The 22,021-nt window shown below is 44.3% G+C and overlaps 1 protein-coding gene across 1 annotated transcript; it reads right to left on the reverse strand.

Moving 5' to 3' along the window:
- Nucleotides 1-34: 34 nt before the first annotated feature.
- Nucleotides 35-21,691, reverse strand: LOC311121698 (uncharacterized protein). The gene is made up of 8 exons (XM_084196154.1): nt 21,629-21,691; nt 20,447-20,746; nt 19,789-19,878; nt 11,467-11,583; nt 3,840-3,956; nt 3,476-3,560; nt 3,118-3,346; nt 35-2,764 (listed from the first exon to the last, which is right to left on the reverse strand). Exons 2-8 carry the CDS (start codon nt 20,728-20,730, stop codon nt 2,502-2,504), a joined length of 1,185 nt encoding a protein of 394 aa, XP_084052280.1. The 5' UTR covers nt 20,731-20,746; nt 21,629-21,691; the 3' UTR covers nt 35-2,501.
- Between the last annotated feature and the right edge of the window lie 330 nt (nt 21,692-22,021).

Consider the following 22,021-nt stretch of genomic DNA (forward strand, 5'->3'; position numbering starts at 1 on the left):
TATGTCGTCTAAGTATGACCAAGGCGCAGCGTGTCCAAGAAACATGACTTTATTAAATAAAGGTTATAGAACTACAAAACAAAAAAGACGACTCAATGAAGTCCACGGTACACAGACCGAAACGGAACACTGGCAAACTATGACTTCGGAACAAAAACCCACAACACCCAAAGGAAAACATACAGATAAATATGGCTCCCAATCAGAGATAACGAGCCGACAGCTGACACTCGTTACCTCCGATTGGGAGTCATTGACCAAACCTAGAAATGAACCCCACAGAAATGCAAACATAGAAATACACCCAAATACCCAACATAACCAAACCAAAACCCAACAAAACAAAATACACCCTGGCTCAAATACAAACGTCCCGGAGCCAGAGTGTCACAGTACCCCCCCCTAAAGGTGCGACCTCCGGGCGCACCAGCATACAGTCTAGGGGAGGGTCTGGGTGGGCGTCTGTCCACGGTGGCGGTTCTGGCCCTGGTCGTGGTCCCCACCCCACCTTAGTCACTATCCGCTTCCGTAGCCTCCTCCACATGACCACCCCCCAACTAAACCCCACTGGATTAAGGGGCGGCACCGGACTAAAGGGCAGCACCGGACTAAGGGGCAGCACCGGACTAAGGGGCAGCACCAGGATAAGGGGCAGCACCGGGCTAAGGGACAGCACCGGACTCAATGGCGGATCCTGGCTGGCTGGCTCTGGCGGGTCCCGGCTGGACGGCTCTGGCGGATCCTGGCTGGACGGCTCATGGCTGGCTGAAGGATCTGGCTGCTCATGGCTGGCTGACGGATCTGGCTGCTCATGGCTGGCTGACGGATCTGGCTGCTCATGGCTGGCCGACGGATCTGGCTGCTCATGGCTGGCCGACGGATCTGGCTGCTCATGGCTGGCTGAAGGATCTGGCTGCTCATGGCTGGCTGACGGATCTGGCTGCTCATGGCCGGCTGACGGATCTGGCTGCTCATGGCTGGCTGAAGGATCTGGCTGCTCATGGCTGGCTGACGGATCTGGCTGCTCATGGCTGGCGGAAGGCTCTGACTGATCCTGTCTGGCGGAAGGCTCTGGCTGATCCTGTCTGGCGGAAGGCTCTAGCGGCTCCGGTCTGGCGGACGGCTCTGAAGGCTCATGGCAGACGGGCGACTTTGCAGGCTCAGTCCAGACGGCCAGTTCAAGCGCCTTTGGGCAGACGGGCAGTTCAGGCCCCGTTGGGCAGACGGCAGACTCTGGCCGTCTGAGGCGCACCGTAGGCCTGGTGCGTGGTGCCGGAACTGGAGGTACCGGGCTGAGGACACGCATCTCAGGGCTAGTGCGGGGAGAAGCAACAGGGCATGCTGGACCCTGGGAACGCACATAAGGCCTAGTGCGGAGAGCAGCAACAGGACGCACAGGACTCGGGGAACACACAGGAGGCTTGGTGCGTGGTGTAGGCACTGGTGGTACTGAGCTGGAGCGGGGAGGTGGCGCCGGAAATACCGGACCGTGCAGGCTTACTGGCCCCCTTGAGCACTGAGCCTGCCCAACCTTACCCGGGTTGATGCTCCCCGTCGCCCGACCAGTACGGGGAGGTGGAATAACCCGCACCGGCCTATGTGGGCGAACCGGGAACACCATGCGTAAGGCTGGTGCCATGTACGCCGGCCCGAGAAGACGCACTGGTAGCCGGATGCGTTGGGCCGGCTTCATGACATCTGGCTCAACGCTCACTCTAACCCGGCCGATACGTGGAGCTGGAATGTACCGAACCAGGCTATGCCTGCGTACAGGAGACACCATGCGCTCTACTGCGTAACACGGTGTCTGCCCGTACTCTCGCTCTCCACGGTAAGTCCAGGGAGTAGGCGCAAGGTCTCCTACCTGACTTCGCCACACTCCCTTTAAGCCCCCCCCCAAGAAATTTTTGGGTAGTACCCACGGGCTTCCAGCCTTGACTCCGTGCTGCCTCCTCATACCGCCTCCTCTCGGCTTTAGCTGCCTCCAGCTCTTCACGAGGGCGGCGATATTCTCCCGGTTGTGCCCAAGGACCCTTTCCAGCCAGTATCTCCCCCCATGTCCATGAATCCTTAGGAGCAGGGTCCTGTTGCCGCTTGACACGCTGCTTGGTCCTATGATGGTGGGTTTCTCTGTCACGGTCGTCTATGTCGTCTAAGTATGACCAAGGCGCAGCGTGTCCAAGAAACATGACTTTATTAAATAAAGGTTATAGAACTACAAAACAAAAAAGACGACTCAATGAAGTCCACGGTACACAGACCGAAACGGAACACTGGCAAACTATGACTTCGGAACAAAAACCCACAACACCCAAAGGAAACATACAGATAAATATGGCTCCCAATCAGAGATAACGAGCCGACAGCTGACACTCGTTACCTCCGATTGGGAGTCATTGACCAAACCTAGAAATGAACCCCACAGAAATGCAAACATAGAAATACACCCAAATACCCAACATAACCAAACCAAAACCCAACAAAACAAAATACACCCTGGCTCAAATACAAACGTCCCGGAGCCAGAGTGTCACAACTGCAGTCTCTGGTCTTGCTTGTTTCCTGGTTGTTGTCTCAATCTGTCTCAGCTCATGTTCATTATTGACCTCTCCTGTTCCACCCTCTGTGATGTAGAGCTCTGTGTAGATCTTATTGAGAAGTGTTGGGTTTCCTTGTTTAGCGATCCCCTCAAATACACATTGAAACTTCTTCTTTAGATTAGATTTGAGTTGACGTTGAAGAATCACAGCACACTCATCTGAATCTAGAAATAACACAGAGGATATTAATATTACGTCTGTTTTAATGCCTACAGTATTCTAGGACTGTTATAACATTTTAAATTATAATACTTTATTCTCTTAACTGACTGTATAAATGTGTAAATGTTTTCGTAATGCATTACAGACTCTCTCTCTCTCTCTCTCTCTCTCTCTCTCTCAACTCAACACAACGCAACACAACACAACACATCCCTGCTGCTCCTTGATGAGGTCACTAGGTGTTGTGTTAATGCTACAACAATATCATTGAGTTACACAGCTACTTTAGCTGTACTTTAGCTACAGCTTTTAAATGTTCTAAATTAGCATTCAACATGAGGCAGACAGCTCTTACTTTTCTCCAGTGTGTCAGCAAGCTCCTTCTGGTTCATTTTCCTCAGGACGTGCAGTGTGATCTTCAGAGCCCCCTCTCTGGCACTGCTCTCCTGCTTCTCATCTTCAGCATCCACCACTTCCTTATCCTGCTTCTGACTCTCAAAGCCTTCTGGGAGTTCTGGACTAAGAATCCTCCTGAACATCTTCAGCTCGTTCTTCACAAATGTCATAATATTCTCTTCAAGCAACTGAAATAAATCAAGTAAATAAGTTAAGCAAGAGACTAAATGCTTTCTCATTAACATATTAATGAATGATTGACAGATCAACTTTACTTGAGGTAAACAAAAACAAATGTACATAACAGGACCACATACACTGAATATGGAGGCCAGGTCTGTTTGATGACTCTGGGAAGACTGACCACTGAGAATCTCTGACTCTGATCTCTTCTGTTGGTTTCTGTGGACAAAACATGAGATTACATCTCCTCATCCAAGGAGTACACACACACACACACACACACACACACACACACACACACACACACACACACACACACACACACACAGGGAGGGAATGTAGTGTTTGTTTAATATTGTTTCAGGACTATGAAAATGGAAAAAAGGTTTAGCCTATGGATTATGAAAACAACAAAAATAAATGGGAAAATGGGAGAGGAGAAATGACTAGAGACAGTGTTGTTTAACTCACTGACCATGACCCATGAGTTCTTCTTACCTTTGTTCAGTAGAAAAGTCTCCCTCTCTAAACTCTATAGGTTGTTCCATAGACTGGTCACTCTTCATGGACACACAGCTGGGTACAGGGGAGGCTGGTCTCTCCTGCTTGATTGGGCTTCAACACAACAGAGACAAACATTACATCTCTCATCTACTCTGAGCTCAGATGGCGAAACATAAGAAGAGTTTCATTCCAAAACGCTATATATCCATTTTCAGAAATGTTGGTAAATTAGCTTTTATTGTTTAAAGAAATTATGAAAGAGATTGGAGACATGTATTTGTTTAAAATCTGTCTCACTCTCAGAGAAACAAGTAGTACTGCTAGGCTTTACACAGTAATATTATATATCTGCCTCCCTCTCAGAGAAATAAGTATTACTGCTATGTTTTACACAATAATAAATATCTGCCTCACTCTCAGAGAAATAAGTAGTACTGCTAGGTTTTATACAGTCAAATGTGACCGACCGGCTCGATTCGATTTTATGTAGCAACATTTGAAATTGTGTTTTTTACATTGGATAAAAGTAGAGACTCAGCTAGAAAAAGGTATATCATACACTACAGTTGAGGAACAATGGGAAAGTAATTCTGCTTCGAAAGATGATAAACTTGTAGAGTTTTGAGAAAATGGTCTTTGAATGTTTTGGTTCACCTACTGGAGAGCTCTTCTTTATCTACAGTGGTGTTACTTTGGCAGATAATGTCACCCATCTAAATAAATAGTATATATATATAGTTAACTAAATGTATGGTGTTTTTGATTTATGTCAGTTTCATTGTTTGTTATGCTATAAATTGTTATTTTATGGTCGTAACTGGTCAAATGAAATATAAAATGTCATATTTTGTAATTCTGAGTAATTACTACTTTAGTAAGGATATACTTTATTCAGTACTACTGCAGTTACTATATAATTCCAATAGATGGCAGCATAAGACCACAAATGACATTTCAGAAGATTTGTTTAGTTTTCTCCCTGGATACACCACCACTCCCCCTCACAGGAAAACTCCTGCACACGCTTTTTACTGTCCCTTTCCACACTGCTAACGCAAGAGGAACGACTGAAAAAGCATTTAACACATTACTGTGAAATAATATAATGATGATTCATGTTTATTATTACCTGTTTTATGCTCATGTTTTGAAATTATACTTGATTACTATAACGATTATCAATAAGCCTGAACATTAATTTAGTCACCTCTGGTCGAGAAAAACGTATTTTCCTAGTACATTCATTGTCAGATTCATCAACCAGCAGCGAGCACTCTGCCTTCTAGCACAAGCGAGGGGCATGTTGAGGTACATTTGCTAACCGCGAGGGTTGCATGATGTAATTTATTGGTGGGCTGGAAGACGCACTCTTGTCTTTTCTATTCCGAGGTTGTTTAATCGCAATATCAGATATTTAAAAATGCATGTATACTAGGGTTGAGGTTGGAGCATCTGACTAGTGATTATTTACCAGGGGTTCAACACCTGCTATAGTCACTAATGAATTGCTCTTCCAAAAGCAACACAGGCCTAATACGAGATATATAGCTAACTAAAGTAATGAGTGACCATTTTAGAAAATCATGCATGCTATTTTATGTCAATCAAATTGCTGCTTGTAGCCTATAACTGATGCTTCGTGGTCTTATGATGCCATCTATTGGAAATATTTAGCAATTAAAAGTTATTAAGTCACGTACAGACGTTGGTGAGGCAGCTGAGAAATAAAGTGTATTAGATCAGTCTCAAACCTGCCCCACGCCAATTGCTGGACTTTCACACAGAGGTTACTAGGTCACCCAATTCAAACCACATTTGAAAAATAAAACAAATGTGTCTTGGAATTATACATATAATAAAATAACAACAAAATAATCAAAACGCTATTTAATAATATAATTGTATTTACTATGATAATATTATTACTAAAATAGTTTATAAAAGTGTTCTAGGCTACCCTACCCTAGAATTAGGTGTTAGGGTTACCGCTAAAATAGGTTATAAGTAGGGTAAGAGTTTCTGTATAGCACTTTGTGACATCTGCTGGTGTAAAAAGGGCTTTATAAATACATTTGATTGATTGTTAGGTTTAGGGTTTATATGGTAAAAAACAGTATGGGTTTATGGCACTCTTGCGCCTCCTTGTGGCCGTATGTGGATACTACATAACTCATTCATTACATTTACGTCATTTAGCAGACGCTCTTATCCAGAGCGATTTACAGTTAGTGAGTGCATACATTATTTATTTATTTTTTCATACTGGCCCCCCGTGGGAAGCGAACCCACGGGTCTCCCGGTCTCAGCCGGCTACGACAACAAGGATCTCTAGTGGCACTAGACCACTGCACCACTCGGGAGACCTGACACTTCATGACACTTGCTAGGCTCATAATCTAAGGTAGCAACTGCGTCAGATCTACAAATCCATTCGCTAGACCACCCGATTAGACAACAATCACCCCATTATACCCATTTGGTTTGCAACTCAGTGAACCTGCGCAGCATTCGTAACCTTGTTAATAATAAGTTACCTGAGGTAAACCTACAGGGTTAACGCTCACCAAGTAGCTGTAACCTTGGTAATAATCAGTTACCTGAGGTAAACCTACAGGGTTAACGCTCACCAAGTAGCTGTAACCTTGGTAATAATAAGTTACCTGAGGTAAACCTACAGGGTTAACGCAGGCAGGTCTCATTGATAACAATAGTGAAGCTGGCATTGTGACGCAGAACAATGGGCTGGGAATAGAACGTTCTGAAGGCGAGTCGGTGTCACGGAGCTCAATAGAACTAATAGGAGCTGGTAGGGTGAAAATGCCCTAAAATAAGGCCTGTTTTTTCGCAATCACTTCATAACCAGGGACAGAAGGTAATATTATGAAACTGGGCTCCAATGGCGGATGCAATTAACTAATTTTATCAGAAATAAAGGTTGTAAAAAAATGTCACTTGAGGCGCCCCGAAAATAATATTCAAAAGTTCAGTCCTTGGACACAGAGGGATTAAACACTAAAGTTACCGTCCATCTAGTGAAGAGAGGAGAACCGGACAGAGGGAGCGTAGGCCAGCATCCGTCAACGAGAGAGGGAGAAGCCCTCCACGGTATTTAACAGGTGGAAGAAACAACCCGGGAGCTCCATCGGTCCACAAGAAATGCAAGCAGCCGGTGATGATGTAGTGGTAGCTAGGATAACTAGGATGCTGCTGGTAGAGTAGCTAGCTTAGCTAGCTGTACCGACTAGCTTGGCTAACTGGCAGGTCGTTCGTCTGTCCCTCGAGGATGATGACGAATCCGGTGAACCACACAATTAAACAAGAATAGCGAGTGAAAAGGATCTGGCTACACTCATACTGTCACTGACCATTACGCAAAAAGCAAATTGAACAATACATTTCGGTGTCTCAACACTGTAACGAACTCCGTCGTTATTCCCCAACATCACCTCAGACCACTCTGCGCGTAACTGGACAATATGCTTGGCGCCAAACCGTACGTGGACGCGGACAGTTCTGTACGGGGACGCGGACAGTTCCAGAACGCGGACATGAGCACTGCCACACAATAAACTAAACCAAGTCTTTACAGTCGGGTACATTAGTGATATTCTTTTTTTATTATGTCAAACAAATTTTTTTCGTTTTTTAAAACAATATTTTGAGATCTGGGCACGTATCCAAAAAGCGTCTCAGAGTAGAAAATTGGTCCTCTCTCTCCCCAGACAGACTAATTTTAGACCACTAACCCCTAAACAGAGATATAGCATGTTGGTTGTGGTTAACACAGTGACAACTAATTCTTGAATGTAGATCTGCCTCACTCTCAGAGAAATAAGTAGTACTGCTAGGTTTTACACAGTAATAATATATATATCTGCTTCACTCTTAGAGAAATAAGTAGTACTACTAGGTTTTACAGAGTCAAATGTAACAAATAACTACATTATTTTATAAAGAACTGTATACATGATACATTTGTAACATCAATATAAAAAATTGTTTAATAAAATAAATTCAGTAATATGAGATCTGTATATAAAACATTTACCTTTGAATTTAGCAGATGTTTTTGTCCAGGGCCTGGTATCCCAAAAGCATCTTAAGGCTAAGTTCATCATTAGAACCTTCGTAGGAGCATTGTAAAATCTCTGAGCTGTTTCCCAAAACCATCGTTATTAACGTTGCACTTGAAAACGCTCATATTCTAACACCTGCCTCAGACCACTTGTAGAACAGCCAAGTGCGTCGTTAGATGCTTTTTTGCCCTCCCGCGTCACTTTATACACAGAAGATCTCCGCTAAACATAGAATCACATGGTTTATCCGTCTCTCTGTGACCGCAGATAAATTCAGAACAAAGTTGACTACAAATACAAAGTTGCCAATGTCTTTGCAATTGATTCAAACAAGGGAAGTACACACATTTGCTTCAAATGAAAACCGAGATGACTGCATTACAATATAACCAGCAGGCTATAGGCCTATTTCAATCATATTGGAATATATACAATGTTCAATATATTTAGTTTTATTTTGCTACTTGTAGACTACTGTCTGTAATTTGTCTCAATATATTTCATGAAGTGTAGCCTAACATGTTCCCAATGATGTGCCGAATCTGTGATTTAGTGCATTTTTATTGTGTAAGCATTAGAATAAACTACCTCAATATTTGCAGCCGTAGGAAGTAATATCTTTCTAGAAGCTGATCCGTTGTCAGTATTGTGAAATAATTATAATGTTATGGAAAGATTTTAATGGAGAAAACTGATCCAAGAGCTGCGCTCCCCTTCTTTTGATCCTATCAGTATTGATACATGCTCCACCGGACGTGATACCTTGTCATGCTGCTGATCCAGTTTCTACTGGTCTGCCTGCGGATATGGAACTCTGACCTGTTCACAGGACGTGCGACCTTGTCCCGAACCTGCTGTTTCGACCCTCTCTCTCTCTCCCTCTCCTTCTCTCTCTCTACAACACCTGCTGTCTCGACCTCTGAATGCTCGGCTATGTGGTCCTCTGTAGCTCAGCTGGTAGAGCACGGCGCTTGTAACGCCAAGGTAGTGGGTTCGATCCCCGGGACCACCCATACACAAAAATGTATGCACGCATGACTGTAAGTCGCTTTGGATAAAAGCGTCTGCTAAATGGCATATTATTATTATTATTATAACAGCCAACTGACATTTACTTCTGAGATGCTGACGTGTTGCACCCTCTATAACCACAGTGATTATTATTTGACCCTGCTGGTCATGAACATTTGAAAATCTTGAAGAACGATCTGGCCTTAATGGCCATGTACCCTTATAATCTCCCCCCAGCACAGCCAGAAGAGGACTGGCCACCCCTCAGAGCCTGGTTCCTCTCTAGGTTTCTTCCTAGGTTCCTACCTTTCTAGGGAGTTTTTCCTAGCCACCGTGCTTCTACATCTGCATTGCTTGCTCTTTGGGGTTTTAGACTGGTTTTCTATATAAGCACTTTGTGACAACTGCTGATGTAAAAAAAATATACAATTGTGGCACGCATATGAAGCAGACCTGGCCAGGGTTTAGGGTTTGAGAAGTCAAAGAAGTAAAAATGACTTCCTTAGTTGTTAGTAAAACATTTTTTAACTCAGCATTGTTGGTTAAGGGCTCGTAAGTAAGCATTTCACAGTAAGGTCTACACCTGTTGTATTAGGAGCATGTGACAAATCTAATTTGGATTGATTGATTTGTTAATTTTATAAATGTTCTGTCTTTAGTAGTTGAACACATTATTACTTCAACCTCGTGAAAGTGACAAACTGACACGTTTTCATGTTAGTCAAAAACAACTTTATATGGAAGGAGTGCCTTTGATTTGACGGCCTGCACATGCGCAGTTCGGCGTGAGACGACTGCTCGACCTGATGATATGTTTTTACGCATGAACTTCAAATTAAATCAAATGAAATTGTATGTCACATGCGCCGAATACAACAGTGGTACACTTTACCGTGAAATGCTTACTTACGAGCCCTTTACCAACAATTTAGTTAAAAAGTAACAAAAATTAGCTAAATAAAAAAAGGAAATAGTAACATAATAAAATAACAATAATGAGGCTATAAGGAGTATCAGTACTGAGTCAATGTGCAGGGTACCAGGAAGTTGAGGTAATAACTAGACTATATACAAGGAGTACCAGTACTGAGTCAATGTGCAGGGGTACCAGGTAGTTGAGGTAATAACTAGACTATATACAAGGAGTACCAGTACTGAGTCAATGTCCAGGGTACCAGGTAGTTGAGGTAATAACTAGACTATATACAAGGAATACCAGTACTGAGTCAATGTCCAGGGGTACCAGGTAGTTGAGGTAATAACTAGACTATATACAAGGAGTACCAGTACTGAGTCAATGTGCAGGGGTACCAGGTAGTTGAGGTAATAACTAGACTATATACAAGGAGTACCAGTACTGAGTCAATGTCCAGGGTACCAGGTAGTTGAGGTAATAACTAGACTATATACAAGGAGTACCAGTACTGAGTCAATGTCCAGGGTACCAGGTAGTTGAGGTAATAACTAGACTATATACAAGGAGTACCAGTACTGAGTCAATGTCCAGGGTACCAGGTAGTTGAGGTAATAACTAGACTATATACAAGGAGTACCAGTACTGAGTCAATGTCCAGGGGTACCAGGTAGTTGAGGTAATAACTAGACTATATACAAGGAGTACCAGTACTGAGTCAATGTGCAGGGGTACCAGGAAGTTGAGGTAATAACTAGACTATATACAAGGAGTACCAGTACTGAGTCAATGTGCAGCGGTACCAGGTAGTTGAGGTAATAACTAGACTATATACAAGGAGTACCAGTACTGAGTCAATATGCAGGGGTACCAGGTAGTTGAGGTAATAACTAGACTATATACAAGGAGTACCAGTACTGAGTCAATGTGCAGGCGTACCAGGTAGTTGAGGTAATAACTAGACTATATACAAGGAGTACCAGTACTGAGTCAATGTCCAGGGGTACCAGGTAGTTGAGGTAATAACTAGACTATATACAAGGAGTACCAGTACTGAGTCAATGAGCAGGGGTACCAGGTAGTTGAGGTAATAACTAGACTATATACAAGGAGTACCAGTACTGAGTCAATGTCCAGGGGTACCAGGTAGTTGAGGTAATAACTAGACTATATACAAGGAGTACCAGTACTGAGTCAATGAGCAGGGGTACCAGGTAGTTGAGGTAATAACTAGACTATATACAAGGAGTACCAGTACTGAGTCAATGTGCAGGGGTACCAGGTAGTTGAGGTAATTGAGGTAATATGTACATGTAGGTAGGGGTAAAAGTGACTAGGCAATCAGGATAGAGATTACATCTCCTCATCCAGGGAGTGCACACACACTCACACACACACACACACACACACACACACACACACACACACACACACACACACACACACACACAGGGAGGGAATGTAGTGTTTGTTTAATATTGTTTCAGGACTATGAAAATGGAAAAAAGGATTAGCCTATGGATTATGAAAACAACTAAAATAAATGAGAAAATGGGAGAGGAGAAATGACTAGAGACAGTGTTGTTTAACTCACTGACCATGACCCATGAGTTCTTCTTACCTTTGTTCAGTAGAAAAGTCTCCCTCTCTGAACACTATAGGACGATTCATAGACTTGTCACTCTTCATGGACACACAGCTGGGTACAGGGGAGGCTGGTCTCTCCTGCTTGATTGGACTTCAACACAACAGAGACAAACATTACATCTCTCATCTACTCTGAGCTCAGATGGGGAAACATAAGAAGAGTTTCATTCCAAAACGCTATATATCAATTTTCAGAAATGTTAGTAAATTAGCTTCTATTGTTTAAAGAAATGATCAAATAAATGGTTGTGTTTTCTCACCATCTAATCATGGCAGGTGGTTGTTCAATAACAGACATGTGTTTCTTTAAAATCGATCAATTAATGGCTTCATTTTAGAGAGACAAATGTTTTTTTTTGCAAAATCCAATAAATTCAGAACAAAGTTGAATACAAATACAAAGTTGCCAATGTCTTTGCAATTGATTCAAACAAGGGACGTATGAAAATGTGCTTCAAATGAAAACCGAGATGACTGCATTACAATATAAACAGTAGGCTATAGGCCTATTTCAATCATATTGAAATATATTCAATGTTCAATATATTTAGTTATATTTTGCTACTTGTAGACTACTGTCTGTAATTTGTCTCAATATATTTCATGATGTGTAGCCTAACATGTGAACAATGATGTGCCGAATCTGTGATTTAGTGCATTTTTATTGTGTAAGCATTAGAATAAACTACCTCAATATTTGCACCCGTAGGTAGTAATATCTTTCTAGAAGCTGATCCCTGGTCAGCATTGTGAAATAATTATAATTATAAGGAAAGATTTTAATGGAGAAAACTGATCCGAGAGCAGCACTCCCTTTCTTTTGATCCTATCAGTATCGATACATGCTCCACCGGATGTGATACCTTGTCATGCTGCTGATCCAGTTTCTACTGGTCTGCCTGCGGATATGGAACTCTGACCTGTTCACAGGACGTGCGACCTTGTCCCGAACCTGCTGTTTCGACCCTCTCTCTCTCTCCCTCTCCTTCTCTCTCTCTACAACACCTGCTGTCTCGACCTCTGAATGCTCGGCTATGTGGTCCTCTGTAGCTCAGCTGGTAGAGCATGGCGCTTGTAACGCCAAGGTAGTGGGTTCGATCCCCGGGACCACCCATACACAAAAATGTATACACGCATGACTGTAAGTCGCTTTGGATAAAAGCGTCTGCTAAATGGCATATTATTATTATAACAGCCAACTGACATTTACTTCTGAGATGCTGACGTGTTGCACCCTCTATAACCACAGTGATTATTATTTGACCCTGCTGGTCATGAACATTTGAAAATCTTGAAGAACGATCTGGCCTTAATGGCCATGTACCCTTATAATCTCCCCCCAGCACAGCCAGAAGAGGACTGGCCACCCCTCAGAGCCTGGTTCCTCTCTAGGTTTCTTCCTAGGTTCCTGCCTTTCTAGGGAGTTTTTCCTAGCCACCGTGCTTCTACATCTGCATTGCTTGCTCTTTGGGGTTTTAGACTGGGTTTCTATATAAGCACTTTGTGACAACTGCTGATGTAAAAAAAATATACAATTGTGGTACGCATATGAAGCAGACCAGGCCAGGGTTTAGGGTTTGAGAAGTCAAAGAAGTAAAAATGACTTCCTTAGTTGTTAGTAAAACATTTTTTAACTCAGCATTGTTGGTTAAGGGCTCGTAAGTAAGCATTTCACAGTAAGGTCTACACCTGTTGTATTAGGAGCATGTGACAAATCTAATTTGGATTGATTGATTTGTTAATTTTATAAATGTTCTGTCTTTAGTAGTTGAACACATTATTACTTCAACCTCGTGAAAGTGACAAACTGACACGTTTTCATGTTAGTCAAAAACAACTTTATATGGAAGGAGTGCCTTTGATTTGACGGCCTGCACATGCGCAGTTCGGCGTGAGACGACTGCTCGACCTGATGACATGTTTTTACGCATGACCTTCAAATTAAATCAAATGAAATTGTATGTCACATGCGCCGAATACAACAGTGGTACACTTTACCGTGAAATGCTTACTTACGAGCCCTTTCCCAACAATTTAGTTAAAAAGTAACAAAAATTAGCTAAATAAAAAAAGGAAATAGTAACATAATAAAATAACAATAATGAGGCTATAAGGAGTATCAGTACTGAGTCAATGTGCAGGGTACCAGGAAGTTGAGGTAATAACTAGACTATATACAAGGAGTACCAGTACTGAGTCAATGTGCAGGGGTACCAGGTAGTTGAGGTAATAACTAGACTATATACAAGGAGTACCAGTACTGAGTCAATGTCCAGGGGTACCAGGTAGTTGAGGTAATAACTAGACTATATACAAGGAGTACCAGTACTGAGTCAATGTCCAGGGTACCAGGTAGTTGAGGTAATAACTAGACTATATACAAGGAATACCAGTACTGAGTCAATGTCCAGGGGTACCAGGTAGTTGAGGTAATAACTAGACTATATACAAGGAGTACCAGTACTGAGTCAATGTGCAGAGGTACCAGGTAGTTGAGGTAATAACTAGACTATATACAAGGAGTACCAGTACTGAGTCAATGTCCAGGGTACCAGGTAGTTGAGGTAATAACTAGACTATATACAAGGAGTATGTCACACTCTGGCTTCGGGACTTGTATTTGAGCCAGGGTGTATTCGTTTTGTTGGGGTTTTGTTTTGGTTAGGTTGGGAATAGGGTGTGTTCATTTGGGTGTGTGTGGTTTTGGTTAGTTCTTGTGTAGTCATGTGACTCCCAATCGGAGGTAACGAGTGTCAGCTGTCGGCTCGTTATCTCTGATTGGGAGCCATATTTATCTGTATGTTTTCCTTTGGGTGTTGTGGGTTTTTGTTCCATGTTCTGTCAGTATTGCAGAGGACTTCACGAATCGTTCTTGTTTTGTTGTTTTGTTCCAGACTTTGAATTAATAAAGTCATGTTCGCTCAACGCGCTGCGCTTTGGTCTACTCATTTGGAAGACGTTCGTGACAGAAAAACCCACCAGACCAAGACCAAGCAGCGTGTCCAGGAGCAGGCAGCCTGGACGTGGGAGCAGATCTTGGACGGGCAGGGGTCCTGGACCTGGGAGGACATGCTCGGGGGCAAGGGACCTTGGGGGAAGATCAAGGCCCTGGCGAGAGAGGAGCAACGGCGTCAGCAGGGTCATCGTCGGAAGGACGAGAGGCAACCCCAAAAAGTTTTTTGGGGGGGGCACATGGCTTGGGCGGCTGGGCAGCAGGAGGCTGCCACAGAGAGACGTGGAGAGAAGGCTACCGGATTACGGGAGCCATTGGCGAATAGAGGGAGGGAAGCAGTTGAGGCACGGCGTAAGAGACTGAGGTGTATTACCAGTCCGGTCCGGCCCGTTCCTGATCCCCGGTTAAGGCCAGTGGTGTGTGTTCCCAGTACGGACCGGCCTGTTCCTACTCCACGCATCAAGCCCACGGTGTGCGTCGCCAGTCCAGCCCGACCTGTTCCTGCTCCACGTACCAGACCCACGGTGTGCGTCGCCAGTCCAGCCCGGCCGGTTCCTGCTCCACGTACTAAGCCTACGGTGTACGTCGCCAGCCCGACCCGGCCTGTTCCTGCCACTCGCACCAAACCTACGGTGCGCGTCGCCAGCCCGGTCCGGCCTGTTCCTGCCACCCGCACCAAGTCTACGGTGCGCGTCGCCAGCCCGACCCGGCCTGTTCCTGCCACTCGCACCAAACCTACGGTGCGCGTCGCCAGCCCGGTCCGGCCTGTTCCTGCTCCCCGCACTAGCCCTGAGATGCGTGTCCTCAGCCCGGGACCACCAGTTCCGGCACCACGCACTAGGCCTTATGTGCGTCCCCAGGGTCCAGCATGCCCTGTTCCTTCTCCCCGCACTAGACCTGAGATGCGTGACTCAGCCCGATACCACCAGTTCCGGCACCACGCACCAGGCCTATAGTGCGTCTCGGCCGGCCAGAGTCTGCCGTCTGCCCAACGGCGCCTGAACTGCCCGTCTGCCCAACGGCGCCTGAACTGCCCGTCTGCCCAACGGCGCTTGAACTGCCTGTCTGCCCAACGGCGCCTGAACTGCCCGTCTGCCCAACGCCGTCTGAACTGTCCGTCTGCCAAGCGCTGCATAAGCCGCCCGTCTGCCATGAGCCTTCAGAGCCGTCCGCCAGACCGGAGCCGCTAAAGCCTTCCGCCAGACAGGAGCCGCTAGAGCCGTCCGCCAGACAGGAGCAGCCGAAGCCTTCCGCCAGACAGGAGCAGCCAGAGCCTTCCGCCAGACAGGATCAGCCAGAGCCTTCCGCCAGACAGGATCAGCCAGAGCCTTCCGCCAGACAGGATCAGCCAGAGCCTTCCGCCAGACAGGATCAGCCAGAGCCTTCCGCCAGACAGGATCAGCCAGAGCCTTCCGCCAGACAGGATCAGCCAGAGCCTTCCGCCAGCCATGAGCAGCCAGATCCGTCAGCCTGCCATGAGCAGCCAGATCCGTCAGCCAGCCATGAGCAGCCAGATCCGTCAGCCAGCCAGGATCCGCCAGAGCCAGCCAGCCAGGATCCGCCATTCAGTCCGGTGCTGCCCCTTAGTCCGGTGCTGCCCCTTATCCTGGTGCTGCCCCTTAGTCCGGTGCTGCCCCTTAGTCCGGTGCTGCCTCTTAGTCCGGTGCTGCCCCTTAGTCCGGTGCTGCCCCTTAGTCCGGTGCTGCCTCTTAGTCCGGTGCTGCCCCTTAGTCCGGTGCTGCCTCTTAGTCCGGTGCTGCCTCTTAGTCCGGTGCTGCCCCTTAGTCCGGTGCTGCCTCTTAGTCCGGTGCTGCCCCTTTATCCGGTGGGGTTAAGTTGGAGGAGGCTACGGAGGCGGGTAGTGACTATGGTGGGGTGGGGACCACGACCAGAGCCAGAACCACCGCCGAAGAGGTATGCCCACCCAGCCCTCCCTTGGTTAGCCCTAGTTGAGGCGCGGTCGCAGTCCGCGCCTTTAGGGGGGGGTACTGTCACACTCTGGCTTCGGGACTTGTATTTGAGCCAGGGTGTATTCGTTTTGTTGGGGTTTTGTTTTGGTTAGGTTGGGAATAGGGTGTGTTCATTTGGGTGTGTGTGGTTTTGGTTAGTTCTTGTGTAGTCATGTGACTCCCAATCGGAGGTAACGAGTGTCAGCTGTCGGCTCGTTATCTCTGATTGGGAGCCATATTTATCTGTATGTTTTCCTTTGGGTGTTGTGGGTTTTTGTTCCATGTTCTGTCAGTATTGCAGAGGACTTCACGAATCGTTCTTGTTTTGTTGTTTTGTTCCAGACTTTGAATTAATAAAGTCATGTTCGCTCAACGCGCTGCGCTTTGGTCTACTCATTTGGAAGACGTTCGTGACAGAGTACCAGTACTGAGTCAATGTCCAGGGTACCAGGTAGTTGAGGTAATAACTAGACTATATACAAGGAGTACCAGTACTGAGTCAATGTCCAGGGTACCAGGTAGTTGAGGTAATAACTAGACTATATACAAGGAGTACCAGTACTGAGTCAATGTGCAGGGGTACCAGGTAGTTGAGGTAATAACTAGACTATATACAAGGAGTACCAGTACTGAGTCAATGTGCAGGGTACCAGGTAGTTGAGGTAATAACTAGACTATATACAAGGAGTACCAGTACTGAGTCAATGTGCAGGGTACCAGGTAGTTGAGGTAATAACTAGACTATATACAAGGAGTACCAGTACTGAGTCAATGTCCAGGGTTACCAGGTAGTTGAGGTAATAACTAGACTATATACAAGGAGTACCAGTACTGAGTCAATGTCCAGGGTTACCAGGTAGTTGAGGTAATAACTAGACTATATACAAGGAGTACCAGTACTGAGTCAATGTCCAGGGTACCAGGTAGTTGAGGTAATAACTAGACTATATACAAGGAGTACCAGTACTGAGTCAATGTCCAGGGTACCAGGTAGTTGAGGTAATAACTAGACTATATACAAGGAGTACCAGTACTGAGTCAATGTCCAGGGGTACCAGGTAGTTGAGGTAATAACTAGACTATATACAAGGAGTACCAGTACTGAGTCAATGTGCAGGGGTACCAGGTAGTTGAGGTAATAACTAGACTATATACAAGGAGTACCAGTACTGAGTCAATGTCCAGGGTACCAGGTAGTTGAGGTAATAACTAGACTATATACAAGGAGTACCAGTACTGAGTCAATGTCCAGGGTACCAGGTAGTTGAGGTAATAACTAGACTATATACAAGGAGTACCAGTACTGAGTAAATGTCCAGGGGTACCAGGTAGTTGAGGTAATAACTAGACTATATACAAGGAGTACCAGTACTGAGTCAATGTGCAGGGGTACCAGGTAGTTGAGGTAATAACTAGACTATATACAAGGAGTACCAGTACTGAGTCAATGTGCAGGGTACCAGGTAGTTGAGGTAATAACTAGACTATATACAAGGAGTACCAGTACTGAGTCAATGTGCAGGGGTACCAGGTAGTTGAGGTAATAACTAGACTATATACAAGGAGTACCAGTACTGAGTCAATGTGCAGGGTACCAGGTAGTTGAGGTAATAACTAGACTATATACAAGGAGTACCAGTACTGAGTCAATGTGCAGGGTACCAGGTAGTTGACGTAATAACTAGACTATATACAAGGAGTACCAGTACTGAGTCAATGTCCAGGGGTACCAGGTAGTTGAGGTAATAACTAGACTATATACAAGGAGTACCAGTACTGAGTCAATGTCCAGGGGTACCAGGTAGTTGAGGTAATAACTAGACTATATACAAGGAGTACCAGTACTGAGTCAATGTGCAGGGGTACCAGGAAGTTGAGGTAATAACTAGACTATATACAAGGAGTACCAGTACTGAGTCAATGTGCAGGGGTACCAGGTAGTTGAGGTAATAACTAGACTATATACAAGGAGTACCAGTACTGAGTCAATGTCCAGGGTACCAGGTAGTTGAGGTAATAACTAGACTATATACAAGGAGTACCAGTACTGAGTCAATGTCCAGGGTACCAGGTAGTTGAGGTAATAACTAGACTATATACAAGGAGTACCAGTACTGAGTAAATGTCCAGGGGTACCAGGTAGTTGAGGTAATAACTAGACTATATACAAGGAGTACCAGTACTGAGTCAATGTGCAGGGGTACCAGGTAGTTGAGGTAATAACTAGACTATATACAAGGAGTACCAGTACTGAGTCAATGTGCAGGGTACCAGGTAGTTGAGGTAATAACTAGACTATATACAAGGAGTACCAGTACTGAGTCAATGTGCAGGGGTACCAGGTAGTTGAGGTAATAACTAGACTATATACAAGGAGTACCAGTACTGAGTCAATGTGCAGGGTACCAGGTAGTTGAGGTAATAACTAGACTATATACAAGGAGTACCAGTACTGAGTCAATGTGCAGGGTACCAGGTAGTTGACGTAATAACTAGACTATATACAAGGAGTACCAGTACTGAGTCAATGTCCAGGGGTACCAGGTAGTTGAGGTAATAACTAGACTATATACAAGGAGTACCAGTACTGAGTCAATGTGCAGGGTACCAGGTAGTTGAGGTAATAACTAGACTATATACAAGGAGTACCAGTACTGAGTCAATGTCCAGGGGTACCAGGTAGTTGAGGTAATAACTAGACTATAAACAAGGAGTACCAGTACTGAGTCAATGTGCAGGGGTACCAGGAAGTTGAGGTAATAACTAGACTATATACAAGGAGTACCAGTACTGAGTCAATGTGCAGCGGTACCAGGTAGTTGAGGTAATAACTAGACTATATACAAGGAGTACCAGTACTGAGTCAATATGCAGGGGTACCAGGTAGTTGAGGTAATAACTAGACTATATACAAGGAGTACCAGTACTGAGTCAATGTGCAGGGGTACCAGGTAGTTGAGGTAATAACTAGACTATATACAAGGAGTACCAGTACTGAGTCAATGTCCAGGGGTACCAGGTAGTTGAGGTAATAACTAGACTATATACAAGGAGTACCAGTACTGAGTCAATGTGCAGGGATACCAGGTAGTTGAGGTAATTGAGGTAATATGTACATGTAGGTAGGGGTAAAAGTGACTAGGCAATCAGGATAGAGATTACATCTCCTCATCCAGGGAGTGCACACACACACACACACACACACACACACACACACACACACAGGGAGGGAATGTTGTGTTAGTTTAATATTGTTTCAGGACTATGAAAATGGAAAAAATAATTAGCCTATGGATTATGAAAACAACAAAAAAAAATGGTAAAATGGGAGAGGAGAAATGACTAGAGACAATGTTGTTAAACTCACTGACCATGACCCATGAGTTCTTCTTACCTACATTTTAGAGGTGGATCCATAGACTTGTCACTCTTCATGGACACACAGCTGGGTACAGGGGAGGCTGGTCTCTCCTGCTTGATTGACCTTCAACACAACAGAGACAAACATTACGTCTCTCATCTACTCTGAACTCAGATGGGGAAACATAAGAGAGTTTCATTCCAAAACGCTATATATCCATTTTCAGAAATGTTGGTAAATTAGCTTTTATTGTTTAAATAAATTATTAAACCACTACAAGGCTTTATAAAGGCTTCTAAAGTGGGTAAATTCCACTTAAAGTTTCAGACTTGATTTGCCCTAATGAAAAATGGATCAGCCCTTACAAAAAATGCCCCTTATTTATAATCCACATAAAAATGCACATTTGCTATTGCTGCAGGATTATTTTCCTGTTGTGAGAAACTGGGTAAAATTAAGATATTGCATCTGTAAGTGCATTCATCTTAAAATATCTAGGTGAGACGACCACGTATCACAGTCAAATATACAGGATACGAACATTACATTCCAGCTAAACATTGGATATAATTGGATATAAAGCGTTTTGGGAAAAAAATCATTTTCATACACATCTAAAATCTAGAACATTCAGATTTTTTTGCATATAGCGTTTTGGAATATAAATTCTTAAACAATATTGTCAACTCACCCAAAGAGACTCATTTTAGAGGCAGGGACCCCCTCCTCTCTCTCCCCAGAGAGACTCATTTTAGAGGCAGGGCCCCCCTCCTCTCTCTCCCCAGAGAGACTCATTTTAGAGGCAGGGACCCCCTCCTCTCTCTCCCCAGAGAGACTCATTTTAGAGGCAGGGACCCCCTCCTCTCTCTCCCCAGAGAGACTCATTTTAGAGGTAGGGCCCCCCTCCTCTCTCTCCCCAGAGAGACTCATTTTAGGGGCAGGGTCCCCCTCCTCTCTCTCCCCAGAGAGACTCATTTTAGAGCACTGACCCCTAAACAGAGATGCAGCATGTTGGTTGTGGTTAACACAGTGACAACTAATTATTGAAGGTCAATTGTTCTATTTTATTCATTATCTCTTAGAAATAAAACAGTTTACTAACAGACACATCCAAACAGTCAGGTTATTTAATGCAATTACTTTCTCTAGCCCAATGACTACTCAAAATCCACCCACCAGGCCTGAAAACTAGGCCAAAACATAGCCCCTGATAGGCCTACATCTTATTTCAGACAGCCTCCAGTAGCCTGGGCAAGATGTAGGCAAGATGTAAGCTGAATGATTTAGCAGCTTGCTTAGTTCAAATTGACAGATTAATTAATTTAACATGAATAGCAAGACGATGTTGAGGTAGGAAGTGCTTCTGTTGCCCAGTAGCCTGCTGGAATAGGCTACTGAGGATGTGGTCGTAATTTCAATCAATGAATCAAATTTTAATAATATGGATATGAACTGAATAGGTCCATGCTTGTCAACAACAGCCAGGTTATTTTGTTTACCTGTAGCCTAATCTGGCTGACTGTTACCTTCAATCTAATGCATTCTAACATCTGATCAGCAATTGAAATAGAACTGTGACCATGGTGACACTTGATAACTTCCAATTGAATTAACTAAACATGGCCATTAATAATTACATAATAACACAAGGCTACAACAACAATAAACTGAAGTTATAGACTTACTTTAATGACAATGATAATAGCCTACCTCATAACATGTGGGCCTACTGATTAGTTTCCACTTTGAAAACTGCATCAGCAACTCAGCTCAAGTAGCAGTTCTACTAACTAGTAATATCTCATTCCAGGTATTCAGTCTTACTCTGTCCTTTAGAATAGATTATTATTCAGAAATACTTAGAAATACTCACTTTATTTTTTAGTTCTCTCCATAACGTGTTTTCTGCTCTGTCGTCTCAAAATGGATCCTGTACAAAAGAACACATTTACTTTCTGTTTCACACAGCAGGCTCCACACCCTGAAAATAAAGTGTTTTATTGGTATCTTCCACTAGATGGAAGTAACCACCTGCTGTAACTAGACTTTACAACAGTAAGTGTTATGTTTCTTGGTCCTGGTGACTCCTGGGAAGTGTCCCAGAGGAGGAGTGCTGACCTAGGATCAGGTCCCCCTGTCCATGTAATCTTATTCATTATGATTGTTTTGTCTCATGTCTCTTTATATTCATATACCCTGGGGACCATGTAGCTGGATTGAAATCACCTTGTTTTATAACCTTCTTTGTTGCTCAGTGGTACTTCAA

The sequence above is a fragment of the Coregonus lavaretus genome, assembly GCF_964263955.1.
Source record: "Coregonus lavaretus genome assembly, contig: HAP1_SCAFFOLD_900, whole genome shotgun sequence".
Taxonomy (NCBI): Eukaryota; Metazoa; Chordata; class Actinopteri; order Salmoniformes; family Salmonidae; genus Coregonus; species Coregonus lavaretus.

Excerpts from the sequence above, each read along its gene's own strand:
- LOC311121698 (XM_084196154.1), bottom strand. The coding sequence starts at position 20,730 with ATGAGTCTCTCTGGGGAGAGAGAGGAGGGGGACCCTGCCCCTAAAATG. Across the intron at positions 3,957-11,466 it reads GACTTTTCTACTGAACAAAG|CCCAATCAAGCAGGAGAGAC; the intron begins GTAAGAAGAACT and ends GTTGTGTTGAAG. Across the intron at positions 3,347-3,475 it reads ACCTGGCCTCCATATTCAGT|TTGCTTGAAGAGAATATTAT; the intron begins GTATGTGGTCCT and ends GATTTATTTCAG.